Source organism: Elephantulus edwardii, unplaced genomic scaffold (genome assembly GCF_000299155.1).
Source record: "Elephantulus edwardii isolate Elephantulus edwardi_28Jun2011 unplaced genomic scaffold, EleEdw1.0 scaffold00015, whole genome shotgun sequence".
Taxonomy (NCBI): domain Eukaryota; kingdom Metazoa; phylum Chordata; class Mammalia; order Macroscelidea; family Macroscelididae; genus Elephantulus; species Elephantulus edwardii.
The window spans coordinates 29,667,684-29,695,351 of record NW_006399765.1 but is presented as its reverse complement, the minus strand read 5'-3'; the positions used below and the strand labels follow the sequence as shown (position 1 = coordinate 29,695,351).

Genomic DNA, 27,668 nt, shown 5'->3' with positions numbered 1-27,668 from the left:
AAGACACGAGGTTCGAATCCACCGCTGCTCCACGGGAGAAGGACTCTACGGGTCGGTTCCGACTCCACGCTACATAACAACTGGCTACAAAGTCAAGCCATCCATGTTTGGGGAGCCATTGGGGGTCTGCATGGTGAGAGAGGAAAGCCCGAGAGAGACCCCTCAGGGTGGGGGCAGAGGCACCAGCTGGCCACCTCCTCCGGGAAGTCCCATCCGACTGCGGGCCCGAGAGGGCAGGGCCGCGGACATTGTTTCCTCCGCATCTCCGCGGCGTCAGGCCCGGCGCGGGGCACCCGTGGGCACTCGGTCAATATTTGCCGAGCGTGCAGGGATTGAATGAACCCATTGGGCGCCGCAGGGGGGGAGGGCGGGGCCGAGGCAGGTGGGAGGCTGGGGCTCGGGAGGGGCCCCTGGAAGCCCGCCCTCCTCCTCCTCCTCCTCCACCTCCTCCTCCTCCTCCTTCCAGGCCCGGGCGCGTACACTCGGGGGCTCCTCAGTGCCATCAGGGGCGCGCAGGGCCGGGAGAACGACCCGCGACCAGGCTCCTGGCACTGGAGCTCGGAAGCGGGTGGGCTGAAGCCGTCCGAGGGCAGAGCGCTACGAGCGGAACCGAGGAAGGACTAGGCGCGCCCGCCCGCCTCCTCCCAGCGCTCCTCTCGGGGCTCCGAAGTTCGCAGGCTGCTCCTCCCACCCGCGCCAGCCTCCTCGCTCGCTCCAGCAGGTCTCCTCGCCCGGTGCGCTAGAGCGAGTCCCGGGCGAGGGGCCCCACGGGCAGCCCGAGCCGGACCGGGGGTCCCGGCCGCGCGCAGCCGACCGGGAAGGGGCCATGTCTGGCGCGGGCGCAGCGAGGCCCGTCTGCAGCAAGTGACTGAGCGCCACCTGGGCGGCCGCCGTGCCCGGAGCCCGGTGCCCGGGCCGCGCGGAGAGCCTAGAGCCGGCGCGATGCACGTGCGCTCGCTGCGCGCCGCGGCGCCCCCCAACTTGGTGGCGCTTTGGGCGCCCCTGCTCCTGCTGCGCGCCGCCCTGGCCGACTACAGCCTGGACAACGAGGTGCACTCGAGCTTCATCCACCGGCGCCTCCGCAGCCAAGAGCGGCGGGAGATGCAGCGCGAGATCCTCTCCATCTTGGGCTTGCCGCACCGCCCGCGACCCCATCTCCAGGGCAAGCACAACTCGGCGCCCATGTTTATGCTGGACCTGTACAATGCCATGACCGTGGAGGAGGGCGGTGGGACCGACGGCCAGGGCTTCTCCTACCCCTACAAGGCCGTATTCAGCACCCAGGGCCCCCCTCTGGCCAGCCTGCAAGATAGCCACTTCCTCACCGACGCCGACATGGTCATGAGCTTCGTCAATCTCGGTGAGTGAGGGGCGCCTTGACACCGGGCGGGAGTCACTTCTTAGAGCGAGCCGCCGGCCTTTCCACTTGGCCTTTGCAAAGCCGGCGGTGATTGAGGGGCTCCCGCCTCCTGTCCTGGTGGACCCCGAGTACACCCACCCCGAGGTAGTGCGAGGCAGGCTCGGCCGGCCTGGGGGTGTTATTTGGAGCGAAAGACTCAGGCGCAGCCCCCTCGCGGCGAAGCCTCCGCCCGCACCTCCGCGCAGCAGGCGCCGGCTGGGGCTCGGCTCAGTTCAAAGCGCGGGACGGGGTCATGTGAGCGCCTGGCGACGCGGCTCCGCTACCTGGATTTAAAGGGCCCCTCTCGGTCGCGCTGCCTGCATTTCCTCCGGGTCCTCGGCCCCACGCGCCCAGCCTGCCCCGGCCTCACAGACAGCGCGCCGGTCCCAGCCCTGGCAAATCCTACCTGTCCCCTTGCCGTGCGCCCGCCTGGAAGTGCCGCGCGCCCCGGGCGCCCCGGGGCCTCTCCCCGCCGCCGGCGCCCGCTTCTCCCTCGGCCTCCCTGCCCGAGCCAGGGATGAAACGTTGCCATTGCGAACTTTCTATTTTAAATGTTTAATGATAGGTCCCGGGCCGGCAGAATCCGTTTTCAGCCTTCATCACGTGTGGTGCGCAAACCGCAGGTTTTGGCGATTGGGCGGCGCGGGATCGCGGAGCCGGGGGCGCCGGGGGTTGGGGTTGGGGGAGCCTGGCTGACTCCCGCCAGCCTGGGACTGCGGCGGAGCCCCGGCGCGTCCCTCCTTCGCGTCCGTGCACGTTCACCAAACTTGCTCAAACTCACCCCAGGCCGCGCGCTATTGGGCAGATGCTTACATATTTAGTTTCCAAGATAACACTCCCCACTAGCTTCGTTTCTTTCGTATCTTTCCCACTACCTGTGTAACTCACAGCTAAAAGCTGAGCAGAATCAAGACAGCAAACTTCTGCCCAGGGGCACTGTGTCTTCATGGACATTGTGACCCCAACTCCCCACACCATGCCACCTGGGGAGCGGTGTGTAGCGTCCCCGCTGCAGATCGGCCAGTGGAGTCTCCGGCACGCCACCGTCCACTTTAAAACAGAGCCAAACTCGGCGAAATAGGCGCGTCAGCGACCAAGGCTGGGGATGGGGGTCGGTTAGATGCCAGAATAACATCAAGAGACTTTACACCGGGCAGCTTGTTAGGACAGAGGCAGCTCTGTAAGTCTTGCCGTAGAACAATCTCCAAGATGTATGAGGTGGAAAAAGGCGAAGTCGGGATTGCGTGAGCCTGCAGGGATGTCATCCGGTCAGAAGAGAACTGGAGGGCGTTTGGGGGGGGGGGCAGGGCGCAGGGTGCAGAATGGAGGCTGGCACTTAGAGGTGGGGAGGAAGGTCGGATGTTTTCAATGCCTGCACTTTAATCTGCCCCTTTTCCTTGTAAAGTGTATCTGTTGCTGATAGGAACACCTGAAGAGCGCTTCTGAAATGATGAGGTACGCCCAAGTGGCACCGGAGCCCGGAAGCTGGGGTCAAAAAGCCTGCTCACGGGTGGGGATTTATGGCCGGGACTCCCAGCTAATGCTGCAGGTCCCCCTGGGGTCATTACAAAGGCATTTGGAAACCCTGGCTACCAAGACAGCTCTGTGAACCGCGCAAAAAGCATCTAATGCTTAGTGACTTAGTAGCTTTGGTCAGAATCGGGGGGGGCACGGGATGGGAGGAGCACTTGGCTCACTGAGTGCCTCCAGGGACTGGGGGCAGGGCGGCTTGCTCCCGTGGGTGGTGGGAGCAAGCCAGGGCTCGCCTGGGACCGCCTGTACACACACCTTTCAACCCTGGTAGGCCCTTTTCTTTCATCTTGAAAGGACAAAGACCTGCTTGTCTGAGTTTCAGTCAGCTGGGCCGGCTGTGGGCTCTGAGGGACAGCCCTGCTGAGAGGTCTAACTTTCTGGAACATGGCTCCAAATTAGATGGCTGAGCGGCTTTAAAGGGCACTTGAAGCCTGTTTCTCTCTCTGTCTCTCTCTTTTTTTCTCAGCTGTGGCTTGTTAGTGAGGTGAAGGCCAGGGCTGTTTGTTGGCATCTCTTCTTGTGGACACTTGTAAGGCTGCAGGTCTTTAATTTCTGCTTAATAAGAGCCCGAGAAGAAAACATTCATCCCAGCTGTTCTGTCTTGGAGGTGACGGTGGGATTGGAGAGGGCCTTGGGTGGGGGGTGCACGAGAGGAAGGGAATGAGTAAGGGGACATGAGTTGAGTCTGCTGAGAAACTCTGTAATTTCTTCTGCTATTGCAAACCATAATATGGAAAGTTTTCTGTCGTGTACCAAACCTCCAGAGTCGTTTCAGAGGTGGTAAAAAGCACTAGGAGCTTGCCCACCTTTCTCCTGCAAAGCAGCTGGTGGATTTGCACCTTTGAGTTACCACTAAGCCACCAGAGCTCCCTAAGTTTTCTATGGGTGCATTTAGTCTCACTTTTCCTGGGAGAAGTGATGTGTTTGTGTCATATAACCCGTTTCTTGGTCTCTTCTTGGGGAGCTTGGAGGGAGACCCTGAAGAGACGGGCTCCTTGCCTCCCAGAGATGCAGCCACCACCCTGCCTGCAGGCCTGGGCACCTCTGCTTTGTGCTAAAGGCTTCTGCAGATCTGTTCGATGATTACTTCCCCTGCTTACAGCCAAACTGATTTTTGTTTCTGTGGGTTCTTCTTGGACTGAGCTTTCTGCCAGGCCCAGTGGGAACCAGCAGTGGGGAATGCACGACAAAAACAGACATCAAGAGCAGGCAGGGGCCGGAGCCGGCACCTGTGAGGAAGGCCAGCCTGTGTCTTAAAAGCTCGCTTAGCAGCCTGAGAAGGGCTCCCACATCCAAGCTGGCCCCTTAAATTTAGTATCAGGATTTGTAAACTTGTTTGAATTGAAAAGCCCTGATCTCTGTGCACACTTCATTTTGGAATTAAAAACTGGCTACCTCCTTATTAAAACAGGCTACTCCTGGCAAGTGCCATTCTTCCCTGGGAGTCCAGCGAAGGCCCCCCACTACTCTTTCTTTGGAAAAACCCAAACCACTCAGCTTGGAATCCACTAGAAGCTTCTGGCAGGAGGGATGTGCCCTCAGTGTTTTCCTGTCTGGGTTTTTAAGGAATCAAACCTGTTTAATCTTTGAAGTAAAATGAACCAAAGAGAAGAAAGAAAGAGCGTTGGAGATTTGAGCTTATTGGAGGCAGGGGATAAAAGTGGCTTTTGTTTCTGTAAACTGATGGTGGGGAGAAGGAGGCCCGCCATTTGAGTTTTCCTTTGTACCATCTGGCTGTCCTTTTTTGTTGACAAGTGTTTGGCATTAAGATTGCTTCTTTTGCCCCTTGAAAACAGGCCGTACCACTGTAGAGTATTAGTAGAAGATTCTGTTACAGTTTAAAAATTTCCTTCAGGGAGTGCTTCAGCGAAGGCAGCACGGCTGCAGGCATCCCAGCTGTAACCTGGCTTGTGTTAAAATTTGGAAGGGCCGCCCCGCATTCCAGCGCGCAGCGCCGGCCCTCGCTGGTGAGCAGCCAGAGGTTAATATAGATGTCACCGACCCTCCCTCCTTCTCTTTCTCTTCCCCTCCGCAGCCCGTCCCTACAGGAGTGCCCCCACAGCTGTGTTTTCAGTAACTCTTTCCGCATCACATCTTTTAAACCTCAGTTTCCTGCTTGTATAAATCAAAGATATCTCCCCCTTTCCCCCCAAGGATGGGTGACCCAGATTTGAACTTTTTTGCTCTTCCATGGATTTCCCTCTGGACTAAAAGCAGGTTGGGGCTCAGCCTCCAACGCCAGCTTGGGTAACTCTGGGGTTTCTGTTCCAGAGGTTTGAGGGCAGAGTGGGTGCTGTTGGAGGGGTGGAGGGAGGTGACCCTTAGCTCGGCAGTAAAGGGAGGACTGAGTGGCCGATCCCTGGAGGGGGGAAGCGGAATCCTGTTGGTTCCCTCCACAAGCGAGCGCTGGCGCGCGCAGTAGGTCAGCAAGGTTGTGCGCCTCGGTGCGCGTGCAGCTGGTGCACCATCCCTTCACCAGAATGCCTGCAGTATGAGCGCATATCACGTGTCCTGACTGCGCAGGCAAGTGGTGACTTCATTTCAGGGAGAGTCCCATCTAAGTTGATTGATCACCCCACTTTAATATCTTCTTTTTCCCCCTCATTGGAGTAAGATCATATTTGGCCCATTGCGAGAATCACTGTGTCCTAATGCTCCCGCTGCCGCCCTTCTCCCAGGCGTACCCACCCATCTCACCAGCAGGAGGTGCCGCTTGGACAGCCCTTTGCAGCGATGAACTGCCGGCCACGTTCATGTTTCCCGCACTCCCCCTTCAGACCTAGGTGGAGGCTGTCCACACGCTCATTTCTGGCAGCGCTTGTGCGCACTGGTGGTGTCTCTGCGCGAGAGTGCTGGTGGCTGGGCCTTATGGAGCTGTCCCGCTGTCAGGAGGAAGGCGAGGGTTTGCCTTTGAAGAGGGGTGCTGGGAGAGCTCGCAGCTGTGTACACGTCTTCCAGAAGATTGAGTCCCACTGGCAAAATCAATAGATTGAGTTGCACGACTTTCTGCTTTTAATTAGTTTAAATCGAATTTGCTGGTGCCATTTCGTCTCCCAGCCCCATCATGGGGTGAGGAAATCCCAATATTTACATAGAAAATGTTAATTTGTGTTGAAAATGATAACACATTTATCCTCACACAGTTGAGTCCAAACTTGATGGATCCCAGCTTTATGAGGCATTGAGGGGGTGACCTGGGGGGGGGGCAACACAGTGACATTGGTGGTGATAGCTGGCAGGAACTCTCACAGCCAGGCCCAGGTGGCTCAGCGCTCTAAGATGTTCTTTTGAGAACTCGGTAAACCTTTTTCTTCTCCCTAGTTAGAAATCATGATTAATCGTGTTACTAAAAGTCCTTGCTCAGTGTGAACATTCCTGAAATATTGGGGAGCAGTGGTTTGCCTTTAGATGGCCTGAGTCCTGTGTTCTGATAACTGAGTCACAAGACTCTTCACGTTTACTTTTCCAGTTCCTGAGACTCTGGTGGTGGTAGTGGGGTGCCCTCGAGCTGCAAGTGATCCCACTCCGACCACGGCCGGTAGTGGGTACTGTGTGAGCTGCTTCAGCCTGTTCAGCTGCAACTGGATTCCAGGTTTTGCGGCAAATGGCATTTGACAAATAATATTTGACAAAAATGTGCCTCGGTATTCCTTAATAGGGAACAGATATTGCGACGTTGACCTTCCCAGCGAAGAGCTGCTCGACCCCAGAGCGAAGCAGGTAGTGCAGGTGAAGTCCAGCCTTGCGGCCCACTGGCCTTCCCCAAATGGAGTGTTTATGTTTTTTGGGGGGGTGGGTCCCCAAGCACGGAGCCTGACTCTTCCCCAGTGGCATGAGAGCAGCAGTGCACGCAGGCTTCCACTGTGGGAGGTGTGGGGAGCGCTCCCTGCAAAGCCATCACTGATCCTCTCCGAGTGGATTGAATTAATGACAGCTCGAAAGCTCCAGTTTTGGGGTAATTGCTTTATTGTTTTGGAGCCAGGGCGCTTTTAATCCGGTTCCTGTACAAACATGTTTAACGTGTGTTAATGCATTACCAAACCAGAACCTCTCAGCACTGCCCTGCTTTTCATTAATTGATGTCAGTAGCATGGTACAGTATTTCAAAGGACTGGCCAAGTTTAAACTGTGTTTCCAATTTCCTCCCTTTCCTGTGTTTGAAATGCCAATGTTAATTTGTTCCCATGCGGGAGCGAGGGCTGCCAACCCCGGCTTTATATAAAGGCCTCCACAGTGAAGGCTTCCAGCCCTGCTCGCCGGTGCGCGCAGCTGCCTGGCCACGTTTCCTGGCACTTTGCTTCTAATTCTGGGTGATATATGGGGTAGGGGGCTGGGGGCTGCACCGCCTTGCAACGGAAGTTCTCAGTGACAGCTGGGGGTGTGACTTGGCAAGGGGGTTTGGAACGGCACCCGAAGGGCTTCTCTTTAGAAGCAGCCTCCAACTCCTGTGTTGGTTTCACAGACCTTGGACGGGGTGACTGAACATCCCTGACTTTGTTTTCGAGATTTGGTAGAGAGTGGAGAGAGTGCCGAATCCTAACCACTAGACCACCAGGGAAGGAATTCAGTAGAGCAGACAATCAGTCCTCAGTTCCTTGAGAGAATCTGCGTGCAGTTGGAAACGTGCAGTGCATGTGCACACAGTAGGTGCACGCATACTACGCCTTGCTTTGGTGTTCATTGTGGGGCCCAGATCAATAGCTGCTTTGATGCTTCAGTCTGAATTTTTTACTTTGTAATTACTTAATGTTACAATACACAATATGCTAAGCCTCGCGCGTGTGTGTGCACCATCGAATCAGAGCTGACTAGCACAGGAGGAGATTTCTCCTCCTTTCCCAGCAGAGCATCCACACATGTTATTTTAAAGATAGCTGGAAAATGACCCCTCAAGGGAGCGTGAGTGTGTGTGGTTTCCGCCGTTTAGAGATCAGAGAATTTGAACAAAGACACCATACACATGTTAGGATGAGGAGACTGCCTGAAAGGAGCTCTGATGGTGAAGTGGTACTGGTGGCACCGCTAGCCAACAGAAAGGTCAGCAGTTCGAATCCACCAGCTGCTCTGTGGCAGAAAGATGGGTAGTCTCCCGCCCTGAATAAAGATATTCTGTTTGAGCAGGCGATGGGGAGTCACTGAGTCGGAACCGATGTGACGGCAGTGGCTCGGAGACCACCAAATCCGCTTGCTGAAAACTTCCCTTGCTTTTAGCCTCTTGATATCATTAGGCTGCTGCTGTTATGTACCGTTGAGTTACTGGCAACTCACAGCGACTCCATGTACAGCAGCTCTGAATCCCGTGCTGTCGTGAACCGGTCTCACTGACTCTGACACCCCCACCCCCGTTGCCCTAATCACTGTATCAATCCATCTCATCTGGGGTCTTCCTCTCCTACGCTGTCCTTCCACCTTTCCGGGCATGATCCATGGATGTAAGCGCGTTATCGATGGCATGAGACAGAGAACTGCCCTACCGGGCTTCCTAGGCTCTAATCTTTACCCGATTAAAAATGAGCTTGGAAGCAGGAGTGGCGTTCACTTCCGTAATAGCTTGCCTCCGGAAACTCTGTGAACCTGGAGAGAGGACGAAAGACACACAAGTGTTCAGGACTTTCGTTCATGGGTCACTATGAGTCGCCTGCAACTTGACGGCACTTAACAACAACAACATGGGTAGTTAAGAGAGCTCTGGTGGCCCAGTGGATGGAAAGCGATGCTACCAAGCCAAAGGTGGGTGACTTTCAATCCGCGGCCCTCGGGCCTGTCTTTCATTGTTTTTGTTCAAACATTCCTCTAGGTCATATAGCCCTGGTGTGTCCTCTTGCCGTACAGTGGTCACTTGTGGTTGCTGTGAGGCTGAACACTGTGACGCTGATGTGTCAAATGCGTTAATGGTTGGTTACCCATGATGGACAGTGTTGGGTGGAGCTCCCTGATCAAAACAAGCTTGGAAGCAGGAGTGGCATCCACTTCTGTAATAACTTGCCTCTGGAAACCCTATGGACCTGGAGAGAGGACGAAAGACACACAAGTGTTGAGGACTTTCCTTCATAGGGTCGCTATGAGTCGCCTGCGACTCGACGGCATTTAACAACAACAACAACAACGATCTTTACCTAAGGGAGCAGGTTGCCAGGTTTTATCCCCACTGAGCCACTGGATGGGTTCAAAGCCATGACCTTCTGGTTATCAGCTAAGCACTGCTGGGGCTCCTGTTGTTTAGAAACCATATTATTAGGAAAGCAAGCTGGACAAGGGGCAGACAGGACCACTGTCCTAGTCTTACAATTTCTCTCTAAATAAAAATGTATCCCTTCCCCCCAAAAAAGCACTTTAAAAAAATCCCATGTCTCCCCCTCCCCTCTCTGTCTTCTCTGCACTAGGAGCAGCTTTCCTGCCACAGCCCCTCATCCCCTGAAAATGTATACCTGCACCAAGTTTGTCTCCACCCCTTCCCTGGTCAGGAGTGCCTCTCAGCTGCTGAGCCGTCCATTGTCTGCAGTGGTCCTGAAACAGCCAGAGACACTGAGAGATGAGAATTTCAGCTGCTTGACAGCCCCACGTTCCTTGATTTCATTTGTCCCTAGTCGCAACTTCCAAACCAGCACTGTCTCAAGGGATATTGGCACAGCAGCCAAGTTCATTGGGGCTGGGGCTGCCACGGTTGGAGTGGCTGGCTCTGGAGCTGGGATTGGGACTGTGTTTGGGAGCCTCATCGTTGGTTCTGCCAGGAATCCTTCTCTGAAGCAGCAGCTCTTCTCCTATGCCATTCTGGGCTTTGCCCTCTCAGAGGCCATGGGGCTCTTTTGCCTGATGGTGGCCTTTCTGATCCTCTTCGCCATGTGAAGGAGCCATCTCCACCTCTCATAGTTTGTTGGTTTTCTCTCCCCATGTCTTGTCTACCCTATGTGTTCCTTTCCCTGTAACTCCCCAGGCAGCCTGGGGAAAGTGATTGGCTCAGGGTTTGACTGAGGAAAGATAAATAAATACTGTTAATAAGAAAAAAAAATCCCATGTCTGAAGCTCTTTTCCATTTCTGGAAGAGAGTCCAAGTATCTTCAGGGCAGTGACAAGACCAGAAACTGCATTAACACAATAGCACAACACTTTCACTGGGCAGGTGCAAGGCTGCCCAGCACCCCTGCCCATCCCTAGCCGGGCTTAGGTGACCATGACAAAACTGTGTGCACTCAGCCAGATTAGACTTCTGCAGAAAGGAGGGCTGAGTCTGAGGAGCGGGCTTTCTCACTCAAAGCTCCCCATAAATCCCCTTCAGCTCTCTTTAAGCCTCCGGGAAACTCCAGCTCGGGCGTATTAAGTTCCCTGCATCCTCAAGGTTGGTCACGTGTGGCGCTTTCATATCTTTATCTCCAGGGGTAACTTTCAAGTTTCAATCTTTTGTTGTCTGGCTTAATGAAATCTGGCTGTGAATAAGAACTCACACTGTTTCCAGAATCGAGAGCTTGCATGTTTTCTACATTGGCCTCGGGCCTGTACAGTCTTGTAATGCCAGCCTCTCTCTGGCTTGCATGAAGTTTGAAAACAAGGAAAGAAAAAAAAAACAAAACAAAAAACAACCAACCAATACAACAACCCCAAAACTCTTAAGCATTTAACAAGACTGGTGGGCACAGAAGGCCCAGGAGCTGGGCTGCCCAAGTCATGTTGTGGTTTCTGTAGCTTGTGTTCCTGGCTGCTGATAAAGGCATGTTTGCTTGCGAAGTCCTTGCTGGCCTGTGGTGGCCCTGCCTGGCTGGGTTCTCACACGACCTGCTCCTCTCCTCTCACCTACATTGTTCTGATTTTGCATCTCAAGTAGGGAATTTGGGAGGACGCACCCTAAAGGTAAATAAGTGACATAATCCCCAGCCTTTGAGGGATGGCTTGTGCTTGATACAACCGAAAACCCAACAGAAACAGTGCTGACGAGAAAGCCATCCCAGTTCTGGATTGACCAGGAATAGCTAAATTTGCAGCATGGAAATTTGCAAAGGCCTGAGGTGTTCTCTGACTTTTAGTTGTTGTTTGGTTTTCCATTTTATTTAAATGATGCTCCATCTGTTTGAGATCAATGAGTGGAGCTCTGGCCTTCCATTTCCAGAGTTTTGGTCCTTTGTCCACGGCCTGTGTTCTCAATGATGAGGAGGAACCGTGGTTTGTCCACACTGGCAGCCTGGGGCCCTCGAGGATGGAGAAGAGGGTCTGGCACAGGCCTCGTCTCACGTGTCATCTCTCAGTATGCCAGAGAGAAGATAACCCCGATTCTACTGCTGTCAAACCCATTCTGACAGTGACCCAGCGGGACAGAGCAGAACTGCCCAGCAGTTTCCAAGGCTGTAGGCTTTACGGAGATCTCTGGTGGTGCTGTGCTTAAACACGTGGCAGCTAACCAAAATGGTTGGTGGTTCGAGCCCCCCCAGCTGCCCCATGGCAGAAAGATGGGACAGTCTGCTTCAGTAAAGATTGTTGTGTATAATAGAGTTGGAACCAACCCATAGCTGACCCTCCAACAAGTTGGGGTTTTTTTATAGTTTTGTAAACCTTAAGGCATACTTCTGAGCCCTATAGGGTTAATGAGAGTTAGAATTTGACTTAGTGACAATAGGTTTGGTTTTGATAAAGCTTTCGAGACCCAGGAAGAGTTTTAGGGTGCTGATGGCGCAGTCTGTAGGGAGTTTGCTGCCAACCCAAAGGCAGTGTCTGGCTAGCGGTTTGAAACACTAGCTGTGCCTCTGGAGACAGATAGGCAATCTCCTGCCGTGCGATTTATGTTGTTGCTGTTGTTAGGTGCCATCGAGTTGAGTGGGCCTCATAATGACCCTGTGAACAACGGTTCTGAACCCTGTTGGTCCTGAACCACCCTCACCTTCTCTGACACACTTAAACCCGTTGCTGCACTCACTGCGTCAGTCCACCTGGTTGAGGGCCTTCCGATCTTTCACTGCCCCTCTGCCTTCCCAAGCATGATGTCCCTCTCCAAGATGTAGTCTCTGAAAATCATTTGGGTGGGGGTCATTTGTGAGTCTCTTCCAGCTCAAAGGTAATGGGGGGAAATGGTAATGAGAGAGAGCAAGAAAGAGAGAGCGAGAAAGAGAGAGCGAGAGAAAGTTTTGGACACAGACTGCCACCATCTTTTCGTTGGAGAGCGGCTGGTGGGATCGAACTGCCAACCTGTCAGTTAGTAGCAGACTACTCTAACTCCGTGTGAGCAGGGAGAAAGACAGTGTGAATTTCAGTGTGAAACTCATATTCCCACCTGTGATTTGGGTCTTCTGCTCACATTTCATTGGCCAGAGCTGGTTATGTGGGCACACTTAACTCAGGCGGGCAAGAAGTACCACCTATCACATGCCTGGGAAGTGGGGAGAATCAGATAATAGCCTATCATACCATCCTAAGTGAAGAATTTCTCATGAGCCTCGAAGATGGGAAAGGAAGAAGTGAGCTCGTGGCTGTGTTAAGATGCTCAAGTGTCTATCACTTGTCGTCTTAAGTGTTGGGAGTAGATTCAGCCTCATAGCCACCTGTGTGACGGAATAGAGCCCCAGACGGTCTCCCAGGCTGCAGTCCTTATGAGAACAGATTGCCAGGCCTTTTCTCCGACGGAGCCGCTGGGTGGGTAACCTTTGGCTTGGCAGTGTGTGTTTCACCATAGCTCTACCTGGCCTCCTTTCTAATCCTGTCTGCCAGCTACTGGAAGGTTTTGTGGATACTTAGTCAATTCTCATCTTCTCCAGTGTCAATAAAACTCAAACTCATTACTGTCAAGACAGAACTGACTCATAAACTGAAAAATCAACCTGAACACTTTTGGATCAGCTCCCGGCTCAGGCGTAGAACAGCCGGCGACAAAGAGCGTCTGCCAGAAGACACATTTCCTCTAGACTCCCCACCTCATAGGGGTGTCCTGGGGGGGCGGGTATTGAGACATCGTTTCACCACAATGCAAGAAATTAAATCCTGTCTTTTTTCCTTTCATAAAGTTCTCACTTAGAAGTGGCCAGGTTGGTGTCCGGTGGGTTTTTGGAGGCTGTAACTCTCAAGGATGCAAGGAGATTACTCATCCTGGGGCAGCTCGTGGATTCAGACCACTGGAGAGGCGACCCCTTGGCTTAGGAGGACCCGACTGATGTCAGATATCAGAGCTTCTTCGATGTCAGTAAATTACTCGAGTTTCCTCCATAAACAAAATCACAACCTTTTCTTCCTGTACAGTCAGTCAGGATGGGTGTGTCAGAGACAGTGCGATTGGCACAGATTAGAGCAGGGTTTAGGGCTGTTGTACATAGGGTCGCTATAAGTCGCAGGTGACTCGACGGCACATAACAACAACAACAACTATCCCAGGGTATCTCTTGAACCTCCTAGAAGGGCTTGTACCCTGTTTGGGAGACCAGTATTTCTAGAAGCTTCCACATCCCTGAGGTGCACGTGGTTCAACTAGAATAACCGCTTCTTTCAGTTCCCACTTGTAAAATGAGTCACCTCTTTAGAACTTGTCGTTCAATGAAGGCCGGCAGCAACCTTGATCCGGGTCACTACACAGGGAATTAGGAGCTGGGCTCTGCGGACCAGGCCACTGCTGTAGGGGGCCGGACCTCGTGCAAAGTCTCCTAGGTGGAAGCTGCTTTTTCTTCCTAGGTCTTAAAAGCACTTCCTGTGCCATTGCTGAGAGACCCTGGTCCGTAAGTCAAGGATGTGGAGAAATATTTTGCACTTATCTTTGAAACCTCTCTGTAAACCTGGCCACTTCTAAGTTAGAACTTTATGAAAGGGAAACAAGAAAGACTGAATTTAATCTCTTGTATTGTGATGAAATGATGTCTCAACACCCCCCAGGACAACCCTATGAGATGGGGAGTCTAGAGGAACTGTGTCTTCTGGCAGACGCTCTTTATTGCTGGCTGTTCTATACGTGGACCGGGGAGCTGGCCCGATGGTGTTCAGGTGGATGGGTGTTGGAAGTGACCCTGTGTGACAGACTAAACCTGCCCCATGGCGTTTCCCAAGCTGCACAATTTAGAGACACAGACATCTTTCTCTTGTACAGTTGCCAGTGGGTTCGAACTGCTGGCCTCTTGGTTAGCAGCCAAATACCTTACCCCGAGTGCCACCACGGCTCCATGTGTTTGGTTCTCAGGCCCATCTACAGACCGTTAACTCGCTGGGACCTCCAGACGCCCCCTGCGCAGTGCCTGGAGACCTTTAAAAGCTCCTGCCTTGTTCCTGAGACGCCCAGCACAGCTCATTTATGGGTGAGAAGGTGGGAGGGGGGCGCTTCCCGCCCCCCAGTTCCCCTCTTGGTCCTGAACTTGGGTCAGTGCCCACCCCTCCCCCTCCTCCTCGGGTTCCATTGCTGACTGACTTGACCTCCAGTTTGTTGAAAGAGAAGCCCTTAAAAATGGAAGCAGGGCCTCGGAATCTTGCAGGGCCAGTAAATGTTTATGGGGTGGAGCGCTGGCTGGCATTTCCTTCAGGAGGAAACAATAAACGGGGTACTTGCCTTGTACCTTCTCAGTCCTGAGCTCTAATTGTCCTAATGCCCTGGCAGGGCGGCGGGGGCAGGGTCCCCCCAGGGAGGCTGGGAGCAGCGTTTCCCAGCCTCCAGGGCCCTTGTGACATGTGCTGGCATGCCGCCCTGCTGACCTGCAGGTCAGGAGTTCAAATCCACGGGATGCTCCCAGGGAGGAAGATGGGCAGACCCCTCTCTCAGAGGTTTACAGCTGGAGAAACTGATAGAGGGCCGGAGGGCTTCCGGGAGTCACATTGGCTCGATGCTGGTGGTTTTTTGGTTGTCTGTTCATTTCCCGGCCTTTGCCCTGCAGGGGTTTGGGGCCTGGTCCTTCGGAGCTGTGGGCACCGCCCTGAGCGTTACAGGGTGTTTGTGTTACCGGCTGTTTGTTACAGGGTGTTTGCTGGCATTTCTGGCCTCTATAGCAATCCGCTTCCAGTGGTGACAACCAGCGCTCTCACCAAACATGGATGGCTACCTGTCTCAGTGGTGGCTGGTGGTGGTGGCTGTATGCTGTCAAGCCAATTCTGTCTCACAGCCATCCTGGGGACAGAGCAGAACTAGAACTGCCTCATGGGGATTCCAAGGTTGTCACCGTCACAGAAGGGGTCCTGGTGGCACGGTGGTTAAGTGTTGGGTTGCTGTCTGAAAGGTTGGAAGTTTGAACCTTCTAGCCACTCCACATAGAAAGAAGAGCTGTCCGCTTCTGGAGAGATTCACAGTCTTGGAGACACCCTGGCCAGGCGCAGCTCAAGTCTGTCGTCGAGGGTCGCTGGGAGTTGGAAGTGACCCATGGCTTTTCTGTTCCGGAGCTGCTATGTGCGTTCAGACGCTTGGCCTTTGGCTAGCAGGCGAGCCTTAATCCTTGAGCCACCAGGGCTAACATGGCAGGGGTGTAGAGTAACCTGAGCTTGGCAGCCCAGCCCCGACCCACTGGTGCGTGCCAGGGGAGGGGAACAGCAATTCTAGACGGGTGGGCTATTTTCCGGTCCAAGGGAGCAGAGATTGTAATCTCTCCTGGGAACTGGCCCTGGAGTGCTCTGAGGACTGGACCGTGGTGACAGCTGATAAGAAGGGGCCCGCAGGGCAGGTCCCTGACAGCAGACAGCCATCAATCCTCTCTGGAACCAAATACCTTTACAGCGCTGATGCTGGAAGATTCTTAAACGCCTTCGCCTGGTATTTTCCTCCCCCAGCTCCTGCTCAGAGCAGACAGTTAAAACCTCTCTCCACCTGGTCCACCTCTCTCAGCAGGTAGCTTGTTCAGGCTGTGGAACAATTCTTTCTGGGCAGAGCAGAGAGGAGCGGTGTGTCCCCCACCCACCCCGTGGACCACAGTAGCTTTAAAAGAGAATTCGTTGCTCGCTGTAGTTGGAAAAAGGCCTGACAATCTACTTCAGAAGTATCTACAACTGAAAGCCCACGGAGCATAGTGCAGCTGTCACCCCGTGGGGCGCCATGAGGCCCGTCTGCTCTTCTGTGTCGTCCCCTTGGAATCTGTGCATGGGTGACCTTCCAGGTGCTTTTCTGAGGCTGTGAATCCCACAGGAGATTGCCCGTCTTTCTCCCAAGGAGTTGCTGGGAGACTTGAACTTGAGGAGCAGAACCATCTTTGGGTTAGCAACACAGCCCCCTGTGGGCTGAACCACCAGAACCCCCTTACTTTAATTTTTTTTAATTACTATTTCTTGTGTGTGTACCATCAAATTGGACCTTACTGGTACAGGAGGAGATTGTCCCTCCTTCTCTAGCAGAGCCTCTGGGGGATTCGAACCACGCATCTCTGGGATTGCAGTGCAGCTTCTTGTCACTAGGCCACCAGAGCTTGCCGCCCTCTTCCTTTAGACTAGAGTCCACAGAGTGCAGCCGAGGAGCTGTGTCTGGCCTGGGTCTTGTTTTTCTGGACAGTCTGCAAAAAAATTATTCTCTTTCTCTCTCCTTCTCTCTCCCTTTCTTTCTCCCTCTCTCTCTCTATAATATATATATATTTATGAAATAAAATTTCATGACACATGAAAAGCATATGCAGTTCGTATTTCAACGTCCATCAGTAGCATTCTCTTGACCCACATGTGTTCGTTTCTGTGTAGTCTGTGGTTGTCACTGTGCGACATGGCAGAGCTGGGAACTGGCACACGGATTGTATGGCTTCAAAAGCGGAGATAGTTACGGCCCAGCCCTTGACAAACTCGATGACCTTGGCTTTACACTCTGCACTTTACCTGGTAAAGTAAGGGAGCAGAAGCACACAACCCGAGTGCACCCTCATTTTGCCAAGCAGGCCCCACAGAATCCTCTCCGTGAGGGTGTCCTCAGGTGTTCCCCTGAGTTTGAGGAAAGTTGAGTCCCCTCTGAAGGACTTCTGCTGACACAAGAGCCAAGAACTCTGTCCTACAAGACATGCAGCCAGAATGCCTTAGAAGTGACAGAGTGGTGAGACGTCATCTTACAGTCTTGGGGCACGCTGCTGGGGGTGGGGGGGCAGCGGCTGGAGAAGGGCACCCTGCTTGGTAACATCGAGCAGGGAAAGAGGGGAAGACCCTCAGCGGGTGGGTAGGTGCAATGGCTGGGACAGTGGACTCCAGTCCAGCAGAGGTGGAGAGAATGGCTCGGGACAGGGCAAGGCTTTGTGGGGCTGCACGTGGGGCTGCTGTGACGTGGAGAACATGCAGTGGTTCCCAACCACAGCGGAAGGAGTCCAGTGTCTTTAGGAGGACAGAGACTGTGATTCCCACAGGGGACACGTGGCTTCTCCGAAGTTCACTTGCTCATAAGAAGCTCAGATCCAGAACTCACTACTGATGAGTCGATTTTAGCTGATAGCATCCTGTCATTCACTCACTAATCGCCGTCAAGTTAGAACCAACTCACAGCTGATCCTCCAGTAGGTTTTTGGAGGCTGTAAATTGCACGAAAAATGATTGCCTATCTTTTCTCCCACAGAGCAGCTGGTAGATTTGAACCACTTTGGGTTGGGAGCACTCCTCACCAATGAGCACCCCGGTGGGATAGAGGGGAACGCCCCTCCGGGTTTCTGAGACTGTTAGTCTGCAGAAGTTCACCGACACATCTTTGCTCCCACAGAGTGAGCCGCAGCTGGGCTCAAACCACTGACCTTTCAGTTAGCAGCTCACTGTTTGATCCATTGCCCCACCAGGGCCGCCTAAAGCAGCTCAGGCTGGCCAAGGTCTGGGCTTTGAAATCACACCATGGATTCTATTTCTGCTGCTTGCCCGGTTTGGAGCAGGTTATCAAATGCTAAGGTTCCTTCATCTCCTTGCACGTGTGGGCCCAGGACACACTGCCCATCGTCCTCCACGTGGGCATACGATCTGAGCCCGGCTCCGCAGGCCGTGGGCCATGGTGGCCCTTTCTCTGTCGGCCTGGCCCACAGTGAAAGGCTACGAGTGCAGACTGGAGCCAGGAGGAAAACATGAAGGTGACTTTATTGTGCTGAATCCCGTTAGACTAGAAAGCGCTTTTGCTGATTCCATCTGTGTTTGTCAACGCAGGGTTTTACAGAAACATCTAGAAGCCGGGAAGGTGTGTGTAGCTGCCAACTTGGAGCAAAATAACACAGCCGGGGCTAGAAACTGGGTGAGGGGCTGACTAAACCCTCAGAAGTTCCCACGTAAATAGAAACGTCACGGAACAGCTGGAGTCGATCATCTTCCTTTGGACGTTTGTTTTGTGTCCCGCATGGTAGGGCGTCATTTCTCCTCATTTTAAAAATTTGAACAACTGACACTTGTCCATTGAGTGGGGGTCTGTGCCTCCACCAGCCCCTCCTCAGCCAGCCACTGTCTCTGCAGTTGTTTTTGTGTGAGGACCCTGGGACTCACATGAGAGGTACTGGCCTGGCCATGGGGGCAGCAGGCCTGTCTAGCTTTGCAGACCTACCTGGTGCTTTGAGGTCACAGTGGTAGAGCCTCAGCTGCCCCCACAATGTGAGTGTTATAGAAGCCAGGACTCCTGGGATCCTCTCACCTCTGGTCAGGGAGGGTCCTGATCAACAGAGACCATCCCTGGGGGCTCTCTGTCTTCAGAGCATCTTCACGGCCACTCTAACTGTCACTGCGCTGACTCCAGCTCATGGCCACCCATGTGCCTCAAGATGGCAGCCAGCACCTGGGTATCACCTGGCCATCACCTGGGCCCCTGGGCATCACCTGGCCATCACCTGGGCCCCTGGCCATCACTGCTCATACGGTCGGACTGCTGTAACTCACTGGGGCTGATGCCCTTAGTGCCTCCCCGAGTCCAGCTGGGTCTTCAAGTAGACGTTTTCTCTCTCCCTCTTTATTGTTGTGGTGAATGTGTAGGTAAAAGCATTTACATTTTAACCATCTTCACATGCTCCGTTTAGTGACAATGTTGTCACGTTGTTCAGCCGTCACCTCACAGTTAATGGATGCGTCATCATTAAACAACAGAGTGGTGGAAATGGGATTCTAACACATCTTGGCTGTCATCCCAGATTTTCCCAGTGACTTGCTTCTCTTGTCTGGATTCCAGTGATCAAAATCCACTGCTGTCAAGTTGATGGTGACTTAGAGTGATTCTGTGAACAGACTGGAAGTGCCCCGTAGCATTCCCAAGGCTGTAAATCCTTGTGGAAACAAATGGCCTCATATTTTTTTTTTGCCCATGGAGTGGCTGAGTTAGAACCACTAACCTTTTGGTTAGCAGCTTAATGCTTTACCTACAGTCTTCACGAGATCTCCTTGAATTCTGTGCCACACACCTTTGCCCTCCCACGTATGCACGCGCACTTTCTCTCTCTTACACACACACACACACACACACACACACACACACACACACACACACACGTATTTGCTTTGCTTGTGCCCCTTGCCTTTCCTGAGGCTTAGATTAGATAGCAGGTAGCACAGAAATCAGGCAGAGTGGAAGCTGTCCTTCATCTCCTTCAGGAAGCTTCCATGTTGGAGTCTGTTCCCCAGGTCATGGTGTTCCCCAGGTCGTGGTGTACCTCAGGTCGTGGTGTACCTCAGGTCGTGGTGTACCCCAGGTCGTGGTGTACCCCAGGTTGTGGTGTACCCCTGTGAACATGTACAGGTGACTGGTGGCACATGGACATTCATTTAACCAGCCCCACGCCCACCCCTGCAGCACATAAAGAGACTCTAGCTTCTTGTCAGACTTGAATCTACAAGCAGGTACGAATTCAGCCCCAGCTTCTTACATCGTCTGGGACTCTAGCCAACAGCCAGTTTTGAAAGCAAACTTTACGTTATCAGCATAAGTCTCCTCGACACCATGATTTCCTTGGACAAGGGCAGGAGGCCCAAGAGACAGCCAGGGGGACCCCGTGTCTCTGTCCCTGGGAGGGAGCCGAGGCTGGGGTTGGGTCTTGGTCTGAGTCCTGCTCTGGATAGAAGCGTTGAGATGCTCAGGGCTTTTCAGCATCCATGTCATTGTTTGCCAGCCAAGGGTGCAGAGCTGCTGGACACAGGGCTCCGCTCCGGGACGTCCTGGTCCACGTAGAGCTCTGACCAGTAGCACTGGACACTTGTGTTGCTTCGATGTGTTCCCACAGGGAGAAGGGCTGGGAGTTTCTATGAGCCCGTTGTCTGGAAGAGATCAGGGTGGAAGGGAGGAGATGCATTCTCAGAGGTTATTTCTGGGAAGTGTGCACATTGAATAGAAGTGCATTCATCTGATCTTTAGTGAGGAGCAACAGAAATCTATTCAAACCAACATAAAGGAAAGAAAAAAGGGAAATGACTGGTAAGGAATTAAGGGTGGTCCACTACTTCATCTCAGCTACTGAGAGCTTGTTATCAGGAGGGGCAAGTTCCTGGAGAAAGGCATGTTTGATGGTCAGTGAAAAGAGACCCTCCATGAGATGAACTGACGTGGTGGCCATCAAGTGGACTCGAGGACACAGAGGCCGTGAGGATGGTACAGGACCACCCTTGATCTCTTACACTCGGGGTTGCTGTGGGTCAGCGCTGACCCAGTGACACGTAACAGCCACCACATGGACCAGGAGCAAAGCGTCTCCATTCCCTGAGAAAGGACCACATCACTGTGAAGTCTGAAGGAATCCGGAGGCTCTGTCTCTTATCTCATTCACAGACTCACTTGCGTCTTATCTCACTGCCTACTGTTGCAAAGCCAGGCACCCCCAGCACCTTGTAGTATCAGCCATCTGACCAGGCAAGCTATCTCCAGTGGATGCTGTTCTAATCAGTGAGCCGGAAGGGGAAGTCCTCTGGGAACAGACCAGAATGAGAGGTACTTCTGAGAAAGATTCCTACTTCCTGATAAGTGATCCCCTGAGCAAACAGAACCCTCTGTCCTTCCACTTTTTCTTCTCTTGAATGTGGTTCTATGAAGATTAGATGTGTGGAGCTGTGGCAGCTTCATTGTAACCATGAGGCAAATATGACTGAGGATTGAAAGTCATTGTGCTGATACAGTTGTTAATCTCTGTTCATCCGGAGCAAAGAGATAGCAGGAAATCAAAGACTCAGAGAAGAAACTAGACTATAAGGCAGATAGATAATCACCACCTCACTCTCCCCGTGATCAGAAGACCTAGATAGTGCCTAGCTACCACCAAAAAGCAAACCTCTGGAAAGCAAGCATACTGGGCTGAGTGAGACTAGTGGACTCTTGAGACTATTTTACCTTGAGCTCCTCTTCAGACCTTGAACCTGAACCAACCCCTTAGGTCACCTTGTAGCTAAATATGGCAGTGTCTTAAAAGTTAATGACTCCTGTACCAGTCACATCTGACAGTACACGCACACACACAAATAATAAAAAAATTAAAGTTAATGAATATAACCCTTAAGTCCTGTGCTTCTTTTAAAAATTTGCCTGTAAGGGGAGGGGGAATTGCCTATGTGACACCAAATGGTCAACCATGATTTTTGAAACAAAAGATTAACGCATTAAGGTGGCAGTGAAGTAGATGAACCAAACAGAACAATGAGAGTGACAGTAGGAACTTGCTCCTGTGTTGTTAACAGTGTTGTGTCAACGGAAATGGTTGAATGAGAACCTAAACTGTTGGGTAACCTTCACCAAAATCAAAACAAGACTTCTGTGGTTTGTTTTTTTTATTAAATTTTATTAGTTTTAATGAACATTTACAGAGATTTTTGGGTTTTCATTCATTCATTGTTGCATTGTTTTCTCCACCCTCATCCCCAGTTTGTTCTTCTTTCCCCCCCCCATGTCTGTTTTAATTATCCAATTGTCACAGTGTTGTCAAAGCCAGTTCTGATTAATCTCCTTTGTCAGTGTGTCCCTTGTCATTCCCTATCACTCCTCCCTGAGAGAGACTTCACCCTGATTCATAAGGAAAAGGGGATGGCGTATTCTCTTAGCTACTTCCTGATGAAAAGGGACGCTGTGGGTTTCAGGGTGAATGTCTTCTCTTACTACTCTAAAGGGCCCCCTTTGGCAGTACTGTTTTTTGAGTCTGTGCCACTGAGGACACTGAGTTCTTGGTTCTGTATTTGCACTGGGGAAAGAGAGGCTTCATTGCATGGCTGGAATCACACATTCACTCGTGAGTCATGTAGATGCAGAATGTGAATGACAGGCTGGTAAACGATGCTGTTGGGAGTCGGCCTCTGGCCCCTGGTGGTGGGGCAGGCGTGTGGGGATGTGTCTGCGGTCCGATTGTTGTATGCTGGCTATTACAGGAATCATCTTCACGTCAGAATTCATCGAGAGCTTACTTCATGCCAAACTCTCTTGATACTCTTTGCCTTTATTAGCGTGTTTCATTTCACAACCACCATTTCTGGTAAGGACTATTATTATTATCCCTGTTTTAAAGACCGGTAAATTGAGAAAAGAGCAGTTAAGTAACGTGTGGCCCAGGAACACGGAGCCAGGAAGCGTGCACGTGGCCCTTTCACCGGCCCCCCCCACCCCGGGCTGAGGGGCACCAGCCTCCCTCACAGTTGAAAGCCTGACCTTGAATAGTGTGGGTTTTTTTGTGAGCAGCACTTAAGATGCTACATGACACTGGTTGTGTCCAGAGCGGGATTGCTCACACAGAGACGATTACAATACTTGAGCAAGAAGGCCCATGCACTTTCAAATTCATGTTCAACAGTCGACTCTATCTAGATATGACTGTCCATCTAGCGCCTTCCCCCTTAAACTTGACCCTGAACTGTTTCTCAGGCTAGAAGGACAGGTTTGGAGCCAGTGATTAAACAGTCTTGTTAATAATAATCCGCATGACTGTCTTGAGTGATCCCGACCCTTGGTGACATTCCAGTGGCTTTCTGGGGCTGAAAATCTTAACAGGAGCAGAACACCTCACCTTTCTCCTGTGGAAAGCTTGATAAGAGTCAAACCTCACCAGCCTCTGAACTTTTCTGTAATGCCTTAGGGAAGGAGACTGCCCATCCCAAGGAGTGGCTGGTGGCTTTGAACTGCTGACTTTTCAGTCAGCAGACAAATACACTATATACTTATACCACCAAGGTTCCTTCAGGTAAAGCCAGCCAATGTCGGTAACAGGTTTGTGTTGGCCTATAACCTATACAGAAGGTTGCACAAATCAAGTTCACGTGTGAATGCTCACCAGATTCCACATAGGATGCAGAACGTAAAGGAAAAAAAAAATCAAAACAATTCTTTGATTTGCCGTCAGACTCTCCAGCTTGCTGTGACCAAAATAAGTTCAGAGGACAGTGGTGCAGTGTGAAGGGGGCTTTGGCAGTCCACCTGGGAATCGTGGTTCAATATGTCAGAGTGGAAAAAGGAAATGAATGAGGTGTCTGAAAATGCCCAGTTTCCACCAGACTTCCCCCGCTGGCCCCTGGGATGCTGGCCTTCATCTCTGTGCCCACAGAAACGAAGAGTGGTTTGATCCAGGGATGGGGCTTTAAAGAAGACTCTTAGTTTGAAAGGGAGACAGGAGCCAGGGCGTGCAGCAGAGGCCCAAGCATCTCTTTGCTGGGCTGCACCTGCGCCTCCCCGGACCTAATGAGTTTAGGCTGATGGATCCCAGACCCTCAGGAAGGATTAGAAACTCCCATTTGATTTGATTTGCTTCTAAAATACCTTAAACCAGGTGTGCCCGGTCCTCCTCCTTGGCTCAGGCCAGGACCACTCCCCTTGTTCTGGGGGTGGGGACAGAGCCTCCCTCTGCTCTGATCCCTGGCTCTGATCTGCCTGAGAGGAAGCAGGGTGCTTGGCCACTGCCAGCCCCTCTCTCTTCCCCTCTCCGCCCCTCCCCTCCTTGGGCCTGTAACTACAGCCTTTGTCTCAGGAATTTTTGCAGCAGGTGTGTGACTGACATCCTCTTGGTATCCCGAGATTATAGACCAGAAAGTGATGCCTCCGGAGATGGTTTAACCCATCCTGAGTCCCTAGGGGGACCTCTCAAAGATGAGTTAACTCATCCTGAGTGCCTGCCCCGGGGCCCACACTCAGCCTCATCTTTCTGTGACTTTTGAGCCAAGTAAGCCCAAGTGAGTGGCTGCCATCCTCTGAGGAAAGGTTTCCAAAGATGCTCTGTTAGGATACTCGAGACCCAGGCTGTGTGATAGGAGGCGTGACAGCCACAGACAGATGAGCGTTAGTGTCCTCAGGACTTTGATGTGTGTCAGGTGCTTTGTACTAGCAGCATCAGTACCACCTGGGCACAGGTTAGAGAGGCCTGGTCTCAGCCCCCAGGCGCACCCACCAGACCACCTGGACACAGGTTAGAAAAGCCTGGTTTCAGATTTCAAGGCGCCTACAAAGACCAACTGGGCACAGGCTAGAAAGGCCTGATCTCAGGCCCCAAGACACCTACCTGATCGGACATACCAGGTGTGCTCGCATGAGCCCACCTTCCAAGTGATTCTGTGGCATCCACTCCGGCCCACGGCAGCCACGTGTGTGTATGAGGTAACCTGTGCCCCCGGGGCGGTTTCATTTTCCAGCAATGGGTTGCCAGGTCTTTCTTCTGTGACACTTTTGAGTAGCCTTGACCACCAGATTTGTGTGTCTCATTATCACCTGCGAGGCCATGTGACTGCCCTGTCCTAATTTTACGATGTGGAATAACCTCCTAGCGCCCCAGGGCATAAGGTCACCGGCTCATACATACCCTGTCTGCTTTCAATGATCTCCCTCAGAACCTCTCTTCAATTTCTTCTTAGTTCTTACTCTCCTGCAGCTCAATCGAGAGGAGACTGTTAGTACAAAGATCAGCTCATCAGACTAGTCAGAAACAATATTGCAACCCTCAAGTTCAAGGTAAAATGGAAGGGTGCTGAAAGGTACAGGGCGTTCAGAGAGGGCAGGCTAGTGAGTGGAGACAAGCCCTCGCCACCACGCTCCTGACCCTGTGCTGGATCCCAGTGCCTTGTCCCTCCCCAGGTGTTTGGTGGCAGTGTCCATGCCCAGGTGGCCCTGTGGCTTAACCAGAGACTGTCTTCCTCTGGCGTCCACTGTTCTGTCCACAGCTTTTCATGCAGTGAGGCCTCAAATCCACAGTTTAAGAATGAAATTCTCCCTGATGCTGTGTGTCGATTCTGACTGAGAGTGGCCCCACCGGACGTGGTGGAACTGCCTCACCAGGTCAGGGCTCTGGTGGCATCGTCCCTAACGGACTGTGGTTCTAATCCATCAGCTGGAGAAAGCAGAGAATGAACAATCTCTCTTGTGCCATGTACAGGGTCGGGAACCCAGTGGGAGATCCGCTCTGAGTCCATAGCCCGGGGCTGACCTCAGAACTCGTGCGGTGATGGAGTGAGTGTTTAACGCTGCCCTGTCCATCTCCTTAGCCATGGACCCGCAGGTGGCCACTTCGAGTTCAGTTAATTAAGATGAAGGGAGACGGCAGCTTTGGTTCTGCAACCACATGAGCCGTACGCTTCACGGGCTTAACAGGCGTCCATGATGAGTGGCCCTCCTGGCCAGTGGCCCCCGTGGTGAGTGGCCTCTCTGCCAAGTGGCCCCCTTGCTGAGTGGCCCCTCCGTGCTGGACAGAGCAGGGCTAGAGGCCTGGCTGTGGGAGTGTCAGGCTGAACCATGACAAGCAACCCTGAGATACTGCAGCCGCGGTCCAGGCCACCGTAGTGACTCAAAAATCACAATAAGCAAGTCACACAAGCTTTCTGTTTCCCGGTGCACATAGAAGTTATGTCTACCCTACCCTGCAGTATAGAGAGCTCCGGTGGCCTAGTGGTAAAGAGCTGCACTGCCAGCCCGAAGGCTTGCGGTTCAAATCCACCAAGTGCTCCATGGGGGAAGACGGGCAGTCTCTTACTGTTCTATTTCCTGCCTCGGAAAGCCCGCTGGAGGGTCAGCTATGGCTCAGTTCCTCCTCCACAGGACATAACAGCAACAACAGTGTGGTCTAGTAAGAGTGTAACAGCGAGATGGAGACACTTGAAACTGTGTGAATGACTAGAACGGGACACAGAGGGAGCACGTGCTCCTGGAACGGTGGCGCTGGCAGACCTGCTCGGTGCCACCTTGCTCCCATCCTCCCATTTGTGAAAGAGGCGCGATCTGCAGTGTGCAGCCAGACAGGGCCAGCCCTGGGAGAGTGTCTGCAGCTCTCTACTCCTCAGCTCACAGCAGACGCCTGAGCAGTTCCACGGAGGCAGTGAGTCCCAGTGGACTTGAGAACAAACCCAGCTAGAAACCCAACCCAGCCCAGCGGCCATCAAAACAACGCTGACTCGAATGGCCCATGCGTGTCAGGGAAGAACTGCATGCCATCGACTTCCAATACCTGGTTTTTCAGAAGTGGATTGCCAGGCCTTTCTTCCGAGGCACACCCAGGCGAACCATCGACCTTTCTCTTGGCAGCCAAGTGCATTAACTTGCATGACCCGGGGATCCCACGAAAGCCCAGGTGGAAAGATGGTCAGCATCCCTGGCCTCTATCCATTAGCTTCCTCCCATCCCCCAAGTACAACCCCGAAGCAGGCCGACAGAGCCTAGCCTCATCCAAGGGGCAAGGTCACCCTCAGTTGAGAACAACTGTCTTGTTTATTTCCAATGGGCTGGGGCTGGGGCTGGGTCCCAGGACCCCTGGGGTGCAGGGTGCAGGAGGGCCTGTGGTTTGTGGGGGAGGGAGCAGCTTGCCTCACAGCCCTCTCATCTCTGGCTTCACCAGCGTCTGGGTCTCTTTAAGCAAACAACTTACCTCAGCTCCAGAGATAATTAAACCCATCCCTCTCTGCCTCTCCCCTCTCTGCCTCTCCCGCCTCATCCCTAGACCTGTTAGTTCATTCCATTCACAATGATAACATTGTTGAGCACATGTTGACACTGGAGCGATGAATCTTGTGGTCCAGTAATTCCCCCGCCCCCCACCCCACACATCTGTGCTAGAGGAGGGCTCGTGACAAGAAGACGCCACGCGACGCCCCCGCCAGGCTGCCTGCCCGCTGCTCCTGGTCTCAGGACACAGCCCCTGCCTCTAACAAGGAAGCCAGTGTCTCTCCAGATCCTCTGGGACAGCACGGTGCCTGGGGCTCCAGGTGGTCTGGGGGCAGCTGCAGTGTTGGTGGAAAGTCAAAGCTGTCATGGGAGGGGGACGGGGCCAGCCTGTGTGTCCACCAGGCAGGGCCCTGCCCTCCGTTTGGGGGACTTGGTGGGGTGAGGGACAGATAGATGAAGCTACAGCACCTTCAAACTGTCATCCTTCCTACACAAGGACCCAGAGACCTTCCCTTCATCTCCATGCCAGCATGGCGTTAAGGGGGATTAATGCTGAGCGAGAAGGACTTTGGGCAAGTTTTCAGCAGGGACCTGTCCCTGGAGAAGGACATCACGAGTGGAAGCCTAGAGGTCAGCACACCCTGGATGAGATGCTTAACACATTAACTTGGGTCATGGGGTCAAGTGTGTCAGAGATGGTGAGCATGGCTCAGGACAGGGCAGGGTCAACCATTGTTCGTAGGGTCGCTGTGAGTCGGAGTCAGCGTGACAGCACACAACAGCAATGCTGAGTGTTAGCAGAGCTTCCGCATTAAGACTAGGAAGAAAAGCCTGGTAGTTGATACCAAGAAATGAACCAGTGAAAGCCTGAAGGATCAGAACAGAACCTTGTTGGGTGTCGTGCGGGAGATGAGCCCCGACCTTGGAAGGCATTCGGCACATGGGGGCTACAGCCATGGACTTGAGTGTAAGAAGATGCCGTGGCCCTGGGCGGGTTGCTTCCCTTGTCCCTGCGTCACTGTGAGTCTCGTCCACTCTCACGGAGCGTGTGGAAGAGCAGGG

The 27,668-nt window shown here is 52.8% G+C and overlaps 2 protein-coding genes across 2 annotated transcripts in view; both read left to right on the top strand.

Moving 5' to 3' along the window:
- The first annotated feature begins 879 nt into the window (after positions 1 to 879).
- The window catches only part of BMP7 (bone morphogenetic protein 7), an 82,618-nt gene continuing 55,829 nt past the window's right edge, over positions 880 to 27,668 (top strand). Inside the window, exon 1 of the mRNA XM_006881659.1 lies at positions 880 to 1,360. Coding sequence (XP_006881721.1) covers positions 943 to 1,360 — 418 coding nt within the window. The 5' untranslated portion in view covers positions 880 to 942. The remainder of the gene's footprint in view (positions 1,361 to 27,668) is intronic.
- Positions 9,353 to 9,778, top strand: LOC102844547 (ATP synthase F(0) complex subunit C2, mitochondrial-like). The gene has a single exon (XM_006881658.1). It carries the CDS (start codon positions 9,353 to 9,355, stop codon positions 9,776 to 9,778), a length of 426 nt encoding a protein of 141 aa, XP_006881720.1.